Below are 14,380 nucleotides of genomic sequence, written 5' to 3' on the forward strand. Positions count from 1 at the left end.
CACCTACTATGTGCTGGGCACTGCACCAAGCACTTTACAAATATTATCTCATTTGATCCTTACAGCGACCTTGCAGAATAGGTGTTGTTATTTCCATTTGACAGTTGACAAAACTGAGATAAGCAGATGTTAAGTGAGTTACCCTGGGTCACACAGCTAATAACGCCAACTTTGAACTTAAGTCTTCTGATTCTAAGCTCAGCCCTCTATCCATTCACTTCTCTACCTAGCTGCCTCTAGCAGCTAGCTGGATTACTTCAACTTGGAAGGAGGTTTCTAGAATGCTCCAGGGATTTGTGCTTGGCCTTGAGCAATTTGGCATTTTTATCAAAGACTTAGATAAAGGTACATATGTCAAACTTATCAGACTTGAAGATGAACAAAGCTGGGAGGGGTAGCTAATACGCTGGATGATGGCCAGAACCCCAAAAGATCTTGACAGACTAGAACACTGAGCCAAATCTAATAAAAGAAATTGAACAGAGAAAAACTTAAAGCCTTATATTTGGGTTACGAAAACTCTCTACTTCAGAAGTCCATACTGGAGCATACTGACTAGTCAGCAGTATTTCTGAGGGGGAAAAAATGGTGATTTTAGTGGATTGAAAGCTCAGTGAGTCAATAATGGGATATAGTAGCCAAAAAGCCAATATACTCTGGGGTTAGCAGTAAGACAACTTAGTGTCTAAAACAAGAGAGATTACAGTGCCTCCCACTTCTTATGCCTTGGCATTCGATTCTAAGTACTACAGTTTAGAAAGGAGAACATCTAAGAGGGTGACCAAGGTAGAAAAGGATCTTGATATTATTTATTATTACTATTATTATTAATAAGAGTAAGAATAGGAATAGTAGCTAGTAGTGCTTTAAAGTTTGCAAAACATTTGACGTATGTGATGACATGTGTTATATTAGCTATAGTATGACATATATTCTATGACATATGACATATGTGCTATTTTATATATATTATGACATATTTTATAACATATGACATATGTTATCTAATTTTATCTCACAAAAGTTGGGAAGTTGGTGCTATTATCTCCCTTTGACAGATAAGGAAACTGAGGCAGACAGAAAGTGACTTGCCCAGCATCACACAACTAGTAAAAATCTAAGGCCAGATTTGAATTCAAGTCTTTTTGACTCCAGGTCCAGTTTTCTATCCAAGGAACCTGGAAAAAAAAATTTAGAAGGCATTTGATTGCTTCTACGCGGCACAGTGGATAGATTGGTGGCCCTGGAGTCAGGAGGAACTGAATTCAAATCCAGTCTTAGATATGTATTGGCTGTTTGGTCCTGGACAAGTCACTTACTTTTATTTGCCTCAGTTTCCTCATCTGTAAAATGAACCACAGAAGGAAATGGCAAACCACTCCAGTATCTTTGCCAAGAAAACCTCAAATAGGGTCACGAATAGTCGAATACATCTGAAACACTGAACAATTCCAGTATTTGAATGCTTATTAAAGGATTGGATTCAGTCTGCTTGGCTACAGAAGGCAGAATAAGGAACAATGAGTGGCAGTTGTAGAGGAACTGACTGATGTAACGACAAAGGAAACACTTCCTCAGTGGCGGCTGGTCCTCCTTTACCAGAGGCCTTTAAGCGGCCTTGAGGATCACATGCCGACAAAGTACTGGAGAGGATTTTTTTTGGGGGGGTTAAGTGACTTGCCCAGGGTCACATAGCTAGTGTAATGTGTCTGAGGCTGGATTTGAACTCAGGTCCTCCTAAATCCAGGGCCAGTGCTCTATCCACTGCGCCACCTTGCTGCCCATTGTAGAGGATTTTTATTGTACCAGTTGGGCTAGAGAGCCTCTGAGGTACCTTGGAATTCCCAGATCCTGGTGCTTTTTGAGGCCTTCCCTCATCCCCCCCAGCCGGAAACGATTTCTTTCTTCATCTGACTCTCAGAGCATGACCAGAGTATCCTGAGCTGTAATTCTAGGTGTATTTATTAGAGGTGATATCCTTCCTCCTAGAGAGAAAATGCCTTAAGGCAGTTACTATGTCCCATTTAGTGGTTTTTTTTTCCTTTTGAAGTGCCAAGCTCAGTGTTTTGCACATAAATGTTTAATTAAATACATAGTTCCATGAGATCCTCTCTCCAGAAGCACTCACAGTCATGTGGCTCATCTGCCTGCACTCCCTACAAATGGGTAAAAGCCTTGTTGGTGAAGAGATTCCAGGAAGGGTCCCTTATGATCCCATAATTACAGTACTGAAGACAGAATATGTTACAGGCCTACCTGTCATAGGACTATATAAAAGAGACTTTCAAGGTCGCCTAGAAACTCCCTCGTTTTACAGCTGAGGGAACCTGGGAGAGGTTGAGACACCTTCCAACAAGGTCCACAGGTAGCAAATGGCAGAGTCAGAATTTGAACCTGGGTCCTCCAGTTCCAAATCTAGCCTTCCTCCACTGCCTCCTAATTACTAGAATTTTTCCCACCTGGCCTAAACACCTTCTGGCTATGCTGGCATCTTTACTAAATAAAGGCAGTGTAGTAGAAGGGCACAAACATCAGTCTAAGACCCAGATGCTCTAGATCTTACTCCCAACTCCTCCACCTTGATTAATCGTGGAGGACCTTGGGAAAAATGCTAAAACTTTTTGAACCTCAGTTTCCTAATCTATAAAATGAGGGCAATACTACCTTCCTTGATTGTCAGGGCTATTGTGAGGATTAAATGAGATGTGTACATTAGGTGTTTTGTATCTATTGTATTTATCGTTGTATTTCTACATATACATACGCACATCTATCTATTAGGAGATATACATACAGATTTAAATGTAAGATATTATCACTCTGGTACCCTGTACTCTGTACTCTATCCAACCTAACTTAGAAGATTAATGAGAATCTTTGTCACATGCTTTGAAATGTTTGGAAAGTAGGCACTGTGCAAGCCCATCCATAATGTAAATGGGCCCACCTCTCCTGATAGGTGACAGCTTCAGTTTCTTACGTGGGCACTGCCTCCTAATCCTTAGTATTCAGACCCTTATCTCTTCATTAATTGTGGTGCAACCTACTGCTTATTTCTACTTTGTTGCAACCCTGGAAGTGAGCCTAACTCTCAGAACTACAAAGGAAGGAGGAGATTTTTCAAAGACAAACATTATATAATCTAGAGCCCAGAGATAAAAATTATACATGGTTTATTCTCTTTTTTTCATAAATATTTCTACTTCCTAATAAATAGTTTATTACACCAAATTTTCTCCTTTTCAATCTATTTGGCATGGGGCACATGAGAAGGAAGAAAATGCAGGCTGTAAAAGAGAAATTGTTTTAGGACTGGGGTGGGGGGAAGAGGGGGAAGCATAGCAAGGGGGGGGGAAGGAGGAAATTGAAACTGGGGGGACCAGTTAACACACTTAGAGAATTTGTCCAAGAAACAGTAGCAACAACTCATCTTGACTGCAGGATTCAGGGCTGGTCTTCTCCCCATCCCCCATCCCTCATGCCTTTCCCATATACCGTCCTTAATCCTAACTATCAGGCCTACAAGTAAAAATAAATTGTTAATCAATGGATGTCATCCTGTTTAATTAATTAGTTTCACAAAATAGCAGAAGGGGGAGCATAAGGGCAGAATGATGTTAAGTTAGTGGGTGCTTGCTTTCTTTCCCCTTTGTAAATCACATTATTGATTCTTAAAACACTTTCCCTTTAAGGCTGGAATGTTTTTTTTTTCATAGTTGTTTCGTTCCAGTGGATGTGGGAATTTAGCCAAATGCAGAGTCAGAAGGGAAATTTGGGGAGCTAGGGGGTGAAGACTGTGACACCCAAATGGTCATTTATGGCTGGAATGACCCTAACTTCTTTATTGTAGGGCTGGGATTGTCATCAGGCAGTTTCTCAGGAAATAAAGGGAAAAGGGCAAAGGGCAAGAGAGTGTATACAGGGGGGTGGGGATAGGGAAGGAAACATCCTACTTTTGGGTGCAGGGGCAGAGATAGGTGGGATGTGTTCATCTCCGTGTGTGTGTGTGTGTGTGTGTGTGTGTGTGTGTGTGTGTGTGTGTGTCTTGCTAGGCCTACTAGATTTATGGCAAGATTGCATTACCCCCATGGAGACGCTGAGCCCTGGAACATAGCATACTAACAGGATTAGGGTTTTAGGATTTGAGACAGAAAAGCGTGAGGGGGGAAATGAGAAGAGTACCGTACAAGGATTTTAAGTTGGGGGTGGGGGGAAGGGAAGAGACAAAGAGAATGAGAGAGACAGAGAGAGAAAATGAGAGAGAAGAGAGAGAGAAAATGAGAGAGAGAGAGGAGAGAGAGTGGTGGGGGATAAGCCCAGTATTTTGGAGCAGGAGAGACCAGGGAGGGTTGTAGATAGGTCTTTTAAAGTTGCAGAGAAAAACAGTGGCAATCATTCTTACTGGAATAGCCAAAGAGAGAGCCTTGAGTGGGGTGAAAAGTGTCCTGTTCCCCCTCCAAGTTATTTTCCCTGGACTAAAGGTATCCTAAGAGCCTTGAGATGGTGAGGGTAGGAAGAGGGAAAAAAGATGGCAAGATCAAAAGAGAGAAACCAGGGAAAACCAGAGCCATTCACTCTGGGGCAGGAGGGCAGCTTGGGGAGCACTGAATTTTCCAGTAAGGAGTACAAGCAGAGTGAGGCCTGCCACTGTGGCCTCAAAATTCAGGCCAAATCCTGACAAATATTGGGGTTGAGGGACAGGGGGAAGGATGAATGTGACAACCAGATTGGAGATCTTTCCAGATTTGCTGGGAGACTTGTTGGTTGGGAGCCTCTATCCCAAGACCAAGCAAGGTCATTATTATTATCTAGTCATGTCCTTTTTCATGTCTTAGCATTGTTTGAGTAGTCCTCTGCCACAGTCCACTACATTAAATGGGGGCTAGGGAGCCCATCCAGTGAATTTTGTCTGAGGTCTGGGAACCTCATGGAGACTGACTTTGGCTCCATGAGACAATCCATCCCCTTCAGAATGTCCTAATGCAGAAAAGTGTCTAAGCTTCCTAGTGATGAAGTTTTCCTTTAGCTTTCAAAGGGGAGATACTAAGGATCTGAGCTCATCCCATGACAAATGGATAATGGGCAAATGCAAAACCAGGAAAGATGGCACTGGATTTTTCTCCATTATAATTGAGGGTACAGATAAATGGGAGGTGAAATTAAACTGAGAAATACTGATATTAAAAAAAACCATAGGCCTACTCTAGAAAATATGTTACCAAGGTTGGGCTAAACTGGGTATTCATATTACAATAGTCATAACTTCTGAAGGCTGATACCCATCACAGGACATTAGTTTATGGTTTGAGACATCATCCTAATCTTATTTACAATAAATGAAATTACTACAACCAAAAGGGATAAAGGGCAGGGAGCCATCCAACAGAAAGTTTAAAACGATGCATTTTTTCTTAAGGATCTAAAACTCTTGAACAAAGAAATCTCCTTCATTTTCAAATCTATGAGGATAGGGTAAGTCTATGTTTGTCTGAGATGGCTCAGGTGCAACCCTGGACAAACACAAGGGACTGGACTGGATGGCTTGTCAAGGTCCCTTCCAACCCAATCATTTGAAAAGAGGCAGAAAACTATCCCACAGGGCCTTGTTACTCTTTAAAATTGATAACTTGCATCTGCTGAAAAAGAGCTTTGTGGGGCTAATACATTAATTATATCTAGAGAGTGCCTTCCATCCAGAGATTTCAAAGTGCTTTGCCAACATTAGCTAACAGCAAAACCTGAATGTCCCTTTCACCAGACAGAAAAACTGAGGTATGGAGCTGTTAGATGACTCACTTGGGATAAAATTCTTGGAAGAGTTGTTTGTTTGTTTAAAGCCAGACCTGACATAGTCACGACTTGTCCTAACCACTAGACAAAGGTTTTACAAGTGGTTTTGGTCCAATTACTCATGGAGAATTGTGAAACTCTCAAAGAAATCTCAAAGCAAAATTAATTTTAACTCACTTTAACTTAGAAAGTGAGCATTAGCCAAAGCTCACTTGGTTGGGGGTAGGAGGAAGTGATTAGAGGGAACAAAGGGGACAGAATCACAAAGTCAAATGGACAATGATGATACTGAAGCCCCAAAGAGGTTAGGAATTGGTGCATAGAACATAAGATTTCCTTTGGATACCCATTCCAGAGGGATGGGGCCACAGGAAGATGTAGCCCTCCTCCTGCTTATTACCCTGCAATTGTATTTATACGTATACATTTCCTGTGGATATAAGATTCACAGGAGAATATTGGGACTATGAATCAGTTTGGGAATCAGGAAGGAGCTTAAATTATACTGCTTAATATAGGCACCCTCATGGGTTCTACGTAAATGGGGTATGTCACTTAGCCTCTTGGTGATTGTTTCTTCATTAAAAAAAAAAAGTCTCCCTTACACATTATAGAATTGCAAAGGGGATAAGATGTGCCTGAAAGGCTCTCTGTACTCCTTGGAGGTAAGTGGTTAATTCAGTGCACTTCCTTGGATTCCACTCCTCTTTCCTACCTTTCCAACAATGATATTCTAGAGACATTCTGGATCCTCTTGGGCCACTTGTCCAGAAGCCACTATTAAGTTCCCTGACACCCTCACCCTGAGCTTCCTTTCCCCTGTTAGTAAGGCATGGGGTCTGCTTCCATTTGTAATAAACATCAATAATAGAAACCTGAGTGATTTCGATGAAAATGACATCAAACCCCACCTGCTCAGCCTATACTGAAGTCTAACATTTTTTGTTCTTAGATAAAAAGCATGGCTTACTTTAGATATAGGGTCCCATACCCTCGTCACCTTATAGAACTTGCACCAATCTGGTCACAAGAATTAAATGAGATAAGTTAAGGGTTTTGCAATAGTACTGGAAATATACCTCAAGGAAGCCAAAAGACAAAAACAAGGGTCCAAGGCACACTAAAATATTCAGAGCAGTCCTCTTTGTGAAGCAAAGAACTGGAAAAAAGTAGATACCTATTGACTGGGGGATGGCCCCAAAACTATGGTCTATGAACAATATAATGTCTTCATAAAGTTAGAAATGATGGCTATAATGAATTCAGAGAAACATGAGAGGATATATGAACTGATGCAGAATAAAAAATGCAGAACCAAGAGAACAATATAGACAATGACTAAAGCAATGTAAGTAGACAGATCACTGATAGAAGCTGAACTTGAAAAACAAAAAAACAGTGAAGATTCCAAGGAAGAGATAATGAAACATGGTTCCTTTTTTATGGCATGAAGATAGGGGACAGAATGATGTATTTAAAACTCTTCCTTCCTTTGCAGTCTTCTTACACATTACTCTATATACTCTCCAGTCCTGCCATCCTGGACAACTTGCAGTTCTGCACATATGCTGTTCTGTCTCCCATGTCCATACCTTGGCATTGACTGTGCCTCATGTCTGGAATGCACTTCCCCTTCACCTCTGCCTGGTTTCCTTCGGGGTTCAACTCAAGTATCCCCTTCTATAGGGAGTCTGCCCTGATCCCCTCATGCCTGGAATGAACTCTCTCCCTAAACCACCTTGTATTCATTTTGTATATATACTAAATATACTTAAAGATATACATATTGTGCCCCCTTCCCTGGAATGTAAGCACCCTGAGGTCAGGAGCTTTTTCACTTTGGTCTTCACATTACCAGTGCTTAGCACAGTTATCTGGCCAGCAGCAGGCTCTCAATAAAATGTTTGTTGGCTGATTGATTTATATAGCTCTCTACAATTACAAGGCATTTTAGGTGCATGATCTCATTTAATCCTCACAGTCACCCATTTGAGGCAAGTAGTCTTACTTTACAGATAAGTAAATTGATGCTCAGATGGGTAAGTGATTTGCCTGAGGGCACATAGCTTGTTAGCAACAAAGGTAGTACTCAGACTCAGCTACTGTGACATATGAGTCTACAATCTGCTGTCCACAAGCCTTCCAGTACCCACTTAGAATCCTAGTCCTTGAATTTTCGACCTAAAAGCTCAACTTTGAAGAGGTCTGACCCATAACGCTTTGAAATTGTAACTTTTTTTTTCCTCTCTCGGCATCTTTTTTTTTTTGTGGATACTGCTTTCTTTCCATCTCTCTCAGCATGTGTATCTAATATACATAATACGTAATTACAAATACAACCCCCACCCCTTGAGTATTTACTACTCTATGCCTGTGTTCAGGGCATTGTTAATATAGCTGGCAAAATCCAAAGCAGTAGTTTCTGTTTGTGGTTTCAAAAAAAAAATGTATGTGAAATGATTTGTATAATCTCAGTGAGCACATGGTTTGGAAATGGGTTCCATCAGGCATATTAGCTCTCTGCCTTGTGGTTTAGCTATAAATATGTATTAGGAGGGTCTGCCCCTTACAAAAAGTCATAGGTTTCACATTCATTGCATATAGAGTCAGACAAGAATCTGAGGTTGTGTTACACATGTGCACTACATCTTGCTGGAAGATGCTTGAAATGCTCCAACCAAGTTAGTCATTTTTGTCTTTAGGAAGCATACCATCACCTGTTGAATGGAGGGTGACAGATTTGCTGGCCAATGGGAAGGTAAGAAGGCTCTGATTGGTCCTGCCCTCCCCTAGCAACATGGTAACTGTTCTACTATCAGCCTCAGCCTTCCTTCCACCTCCAACTCACAAATGGTGTTTTGCAAGGAAACAATACAGCTGTCCATCCCCCCCACTGCCCAGAGCACTCATCAGTCTTATTTTCCTCTCGGTTTCCTTATTCCCTTGACTTTACTAGGCTGCCTCAGTGCTGACAGTAACTAGGGAAATCGCGGGCTGGTTCCCAAATTTTCCCAGAAAACGTCACATTCCCCTGTTCACACTCCATGCCCAGGGAGGGCATTTTAAGCACATGCTAGAGCAAACAGGATGCTCCATCTTCAGCTTGCTGCTCTCACAGGCTCTGCTGCCTGAATTTTTCTTTCGAGCCCACCACTTAGCACAATTCAGTTGGCGCTGTGCCCATCCATCCACAGGCAGCAAGGAGGAACTCAGGAGGTGGTTCTTGGGGGCTGACGGAGAAAGATGCACGTGTATGCAGAGATGGAGCCCACCCATTCACTCTCCCCCCACTACCACACACACACCCCTAGTCTCACACCCAAGCCTCCACCCCTGCTTCTCTACCAACCCCACCACCTCCCCTCCTCACCGCCCCCCTCTCCCTCATGGCACCAAATCAAACTGCGGCAGACTTGAGAAATCTATTTGGCACGGTTCACTCAACTATTTCAGCCTGAACCGTGCAGAGTACGGCACTGACGCACCATGAGCCGTGTGGAATCTGCACATTAAATACAGACATCTGGGAGTTTTCCTAATGAAAGAACAGCAGAGATTACCATTGAAAAGGGAGCAGGGATCGGTCTCTACCGCCTGACCAACTGAGTTAGGCGATGGAGCTCATGGGGACCAGAAGCCTTTGCAATAATGCAGCTATTTCTAGATAGTCGACAGATGAATTTAAGTGGGGAGATGAAAGGGCTCATCCTCACCCCCCCATCTCTGCCCTGTCTGCCCCACTGACCTCCTCACTTGATTTGGAGATAACTCATATACAGAAGAGTTCTAAAACTCCACTAGCATGAGGAGGAGGGACCTCTTGTGAAGATCCCCAAGCCTGTAATAGAAGTAGGAGATCTGGGGGCTAGGGCTAAAGGACAGAGAGAGTCATAAATTGAGATAATTTCTGTAAAAAAATTGTTTAAAAAGAAGAAAAATGAATTGGAAGAACACTCATGGTTGAATTTGGGTATTAGTCATGTTTTCCCTGTAGAATGGCCACTATGGCTACAGCTAGAGAGGACCGCATCCTATCAAAATATGCAGTACTAAGGCATTTCCAAAAGCAGATTTCCTACAAATGGTGTTTTAAATAGCATCCAGATCCATCTGCATGCTTTTAAAATCAGCTCATGGTATAGTATCCCCTTTGCCAGCACTGCTTAGTCATGGAGCCTTGGACTTGGACTCAGTCAGGTGACCCAAATCCTTTCTCTTCAAGATCCACCTCAAGCATTTTGCTGTTCCTTACTCACCTGACCCATACGCTTCTTGGTTCTAACAACAAGGTGATGAGGGAAGAATGGAGAGGAAAAAGGTAAGGAGATGAGTGAATGCAGCCCCCTGGTTTGACATCCCCCATCCATCTCCAGGGCAGTTAGCCTTTTTCTCATTTAAGCTGGAAGGGACCTCAGAGATGCTCTAATCCAACCTATTCATTGTATAGATAAAGAAACTAAGAATCAGAGAGGAGGAGTGAGGTTACCCAAGTAGTAGTTTAGGGATTCAAACCCAAGTCATTTAACTTGCAAACTCCAGTGTCCTATTGACTATAGTTCCCGGCTTTACACCCCCACCCCCCCACCCCAGTCCAAGAATTCCTGGTTTCAAAGTGTGTCTCTGTTGTATGAGCACAGGCATATGCCCTACTGCTTCACCTTCCCCGAGGTCTGGGTGCAGGGAGATAGAAATCACATCCTGGGACATCTTTTATAAGGACGTCATTGGTCTTCCTCTTTTAGTATGGCTTGGACACTACTCATTTCAGTGTTTTGTAGCCAGAACAAGAGAAGGATTTCATAGGGTTATCAATCATTAGAGTCAGAAAGCACCTTAGACACCACATAGTCCATTCCTCTTATTTTAAAGATGAGAAGACCAAGTCCAACTTAGTGAAGTGATTTTCTATGGTTTGTGCAGACCATGCATGCCCAAATGCTGAGGCATCATAGTGTCATATGTCAAAAAGAAATCTGGATTGGAGGTCACAGAATTTGCTTTCTACTGGTGTGGCTCTCAGGTAAGTTACTTTACCTCTCCAGAACTCAGTTTCCTCATTTGTAAAATGAGGGGGTTTGACTAGGTAGCCTTAAGGTTCCTTAGCTCTAAAACTATAATCCTACTTGATGGGGAGGAAAGAAAAGGACTTTCTTCTCCTCCTTAACTCTCCTCCCCACCCCCAGGGATAAATAAAGTCATAAAGAAAAATAAGTAGCTTCTTCTCCCCCATGATGATTCAGAGAGCCAGTCCCCACACCCCACCCCGCCATGATGATCTACAGTTGAACTTGCCTTATGGCACCACAATCCTTAGGTTGCCCTCTGCCCTTTCCAGTCCTGTCCCCCGGGCAAAAAAAAAGCATGCTTTGTTTTCAGCAAAGTATGCCTCCTGCCAAACATACTGTACACCACCATATCTACAGAGCCATATGAAGGGCAGCTCGCAGACAGTGCGCCATGTGTCCTAAGGAAGCCGAGTGTCAGACATCCATATGCACAACAGAAAACTAAAAACCCTCACACAGGCCACACCTCCGGGAACTGCAGCTGGAGTGGGCACAAGCAGAGAAGGTTCAATGCATCACTGCCAAGTGTGATTGCTATCACAGATTCCAACTCTCTGACACACCAAATTTCTCCTCGTTATTTATTGTCTTCTTTATTGTCTGGGACATTGTGGTCCCCTCTTAGGATTTGTGCCCTTTCATTTCCAGGCCTCAGTAACTCCTGAACTGCAGCTACATGTGGCTTTGTGATTGTTAACCCAGCATGTGGACGGGGCTCCGGCCATAAATGCTCAATGAATCTTGTATGGTGAAACATGGGCTGTGAAAGCATTTTCTCCTTCATTTGCAGTCAGAGAACATACTGCAGGCTCTCTCTGCTGTGCGAGATGCAACACCAGCCAGGTTGTCTGAGAAACTGTGTTTTCCAATCACTTTAGCATAAGAAAGAGGATTTTCAGGGCTGGTCTATCCCTCCCAGCTCCCTCCACCCCTCCCTTCTCCCTACCCACCAATCAATTATTTGAGCTTCACAAAACAAAGCATATTCCAGTAGGTGAAGTTTATCCTAGGTTCTCTTTTCTCCCCTCCTCCCCACTCTTTTCTCCTTCTTTCAGTTCAAGAGCGCATTTGAGGTGGGGAAATAGATTTACCTTGTGGTTTTTGCCATGCCGGTACATCATCCAGTCTTCACCATTAGTGCTGACTTCCAGCTTGTAGGATTTGACGTAGTAGCCATTCTGCGTTTCCCGAGAGATGGCTCCCTGGGTCGCAATGGCTGTAAGTATAGTCAGAAAACGTAGGTCCACCTGTGGGGCATTAAAGATGGATAAGGAGAGGGAGACACTGCTACAGTCATAACAGGACATCATCTTGCCTTTCTTTCTACTTCCTTGGCTGACACACCAGTAATGTGTCCCAGTGCCTATGGCCCACTGTGGTTACTGCCAGTCTCGAATCTAATTTCATAACCAAACATAACTATTTGGCATTAAATTAGTCACACTGATGAGACAAATTTTGTTCTTTTTTTGTTTTTTTTGGGGTAATCTTTCTTTGGTTGCAGGGAACAATAGAGAATAAGATGCTTTTGAGTAAAAAACAGACCAATGGCACAGGATTGCTCTAATATTAACATTACTGGGTTATTAACCAAACTGCGGGAGACCATTGCTAATGAACACCATCTTAATACAGCAGTGGATAAATCCAATCCAAGTGGATAAATCATCATGTCCAATATCCCTGCCTTTCTTCCCTCCCCAATATAGCTCCTTCTCCATTAATTCTGTGGGTCACTAAAGGGTCAAATTTTATGCAGAAAGTGCCAGCCTAAAGAATCAAAATTCTGTTCCATTTTACATTTATTGGAAGAAGTGTGTGCCCAACCCTTTAAAGCATCTACTTGTCCATGATGCCAAATCCATTTTTTCTTGAGTGAGCAAAATTTAGCCAGTGTATGCCATTTCGATGGAATTCAACTCAGCAAATGTTTTCTGTGTATCTACTATTTGTTTAGCAATTCTAAGCCCTAGAGATTACCAAAAAACATATCGGGGAGTTCTTAAGGAGCTCATAGACTAAGGGACACAGAAGAAGAATTTAGGGAACAATGAGATTGTATGTGGAAAGTAGCCAAATGAACCGGGCTAGCAGTGGATGCTGTGGGAATTCAGAGGATGGGGGTGGTGAAGGAAGGCTTCATGGAGGAGGTGAGAGCTGAGCTGGACTTTGAAGGATGAGGAGGGAATGGACAAGCAGTGAAGAAGAGGGAAGGCATTCAGTGTTTTCAGAAGAATAGCCCCATAGATGTATTCATGCTGGTTGTGTTCACGCTGGTTGGTATGCCAGCTGTCAGAGCCATTGTAGACTCCCAATATTTCTAACTAGTCTTTCTCTCTCCATTTCTGGCCACTGTGGGTTCTGCAAAGTCCATCGTGAGCCAGGGGTCACAAGGTCACCTCAGAACTTGTGCTGACATGTCAATGGGAAATCAAGGCTGTCGTGAGCCATAAAAGCATGAGGTGCCCCTGCTTGGAACTCACAGCATTCCCTTGCCTAGCTGACCTCTCTCCAAGGGGCCACATTAGGTCACCTCTTTGTTGCAAGGGCTGGCTACATAGCATTAACTGCAAGCCTTTTTCTAAGGGGAAAGAAAATTGCAATCTTGAGAGCTGTAGTGAAGGGACTGACCAACCCAGGCTTCATCCCAGTAGTAAGGTTTTCCCCAGTTGTGGTGATCGACTAGTGACATGAAAAAGGCGTTCATGGTGAGGTTCCCACCAAAGCAGCTCCTACCATGCTGAGCTACCATCTAGATAAGGGAATGCCCATTCTCAGGAGTCTCTCTGTGCAATGGTTGAGGGAGCTTTGGGTCAACTTACGGAAAATTTCCTTAGATATCATTATATAACCCAGTGTAATATCTCTGCCATTGTTGTTGAATGGGAAAACAATTTTTCCAAGGTCCGGTGTCCCTATATAACTCAATGTTCCTTTTCTCTGTAGTATTAATTGGGATTTAGGCTTAATCTACATGTCCTCTGGGCTAAGTACCTGGAGATATTCCTTGTTGGAATCCACGTTGGGGGTCCAGCCATTGTTGTCACCATGCAGCCGACCCTGCTGGGGAGTCCACCTCCCATCAGAGTAGGTAGAAGAGGCACTAATCTGCTCATTGGAGATCCGGCCAGATTCCATCCCCAAAGGAACATTGCACTGGAAGTCTGGGGCACACAGGTATATTGAGAAAGTCAAAAAGCAAAACGAGGGCTCTCCATCCCAAACCAAAGAAAGTCACAAAATCCTCTTCAAATCCCAGAACAAGACTCTTGGGTCTGGAGAACTATATCTTAAAAACAACATTCAGGTTGACAACTGTCCACCCTTGCCCCTGCTGGGCTCAAAAGAAACTAAATTAGCCATAAAAGAAACCAGTCTATGGATAATAAGAACTATAATACAAATTGAAAATACAGTTTATAATAGCACCAAGTTGGCTCCTACTTCAGGCTACTGATGCTCACTGTTGCCAGAAGATACATTATTACAGCAGTACAAGTACATGTGAAAAGAGTGGAAACAAT

General features: G+C 42.9%; 1 protein-coding gene across 5 annotated transcripts in view; it reads right to left on the reverse strand.

Annotated features, from left to right (window-relative positions):
* Positions 1 to 14,380, reverse strand: part of NRP2 (neuropilin 2) — a 148,558-nt gene that overhangs the window by 82,236 nt on the left and 51,942 nt on the right. For all 5 annotated transcript variants that reach the window (XM_020972858.2, XM_020972859.2, XM_020972863.2 and 2 more), the window contains 2 exons: positions 13,851 to 14,020; positions 11,948 to 12,103 (listed from right to left, as the gene is read on the reverse strand). In XM_020972858.2, coding sequence (XP_020828517.1) covers positions 11,948 to 12,103; positions 13,851 to 14,020 — 326 coding nt within the window. The remainder of the gene's footprint in view (positions 1 to 11,947; positions 12,104 to 13,850; positions 14,021 to 14,380) is intronic.

Source organism: Phascolarctos cinereus, unplaced genomic scaffold (assembly GCF_003287225.1).
Source record: "Phascolarctos cinereus isolate Bilbo 61053 unplaced genomic scaffold, phaCin_HiC Scaffold_7;HRSCAF=346, whole genome shotgun sequence".
Classification (NCBI taxonomy): domain Eukaryota; kingdom Metazoa; phylum Chordata; class Mammalia; order Diprotodontia; family Phascolarctidae; genus Phascolarctos; species Phascolarctos cinereus.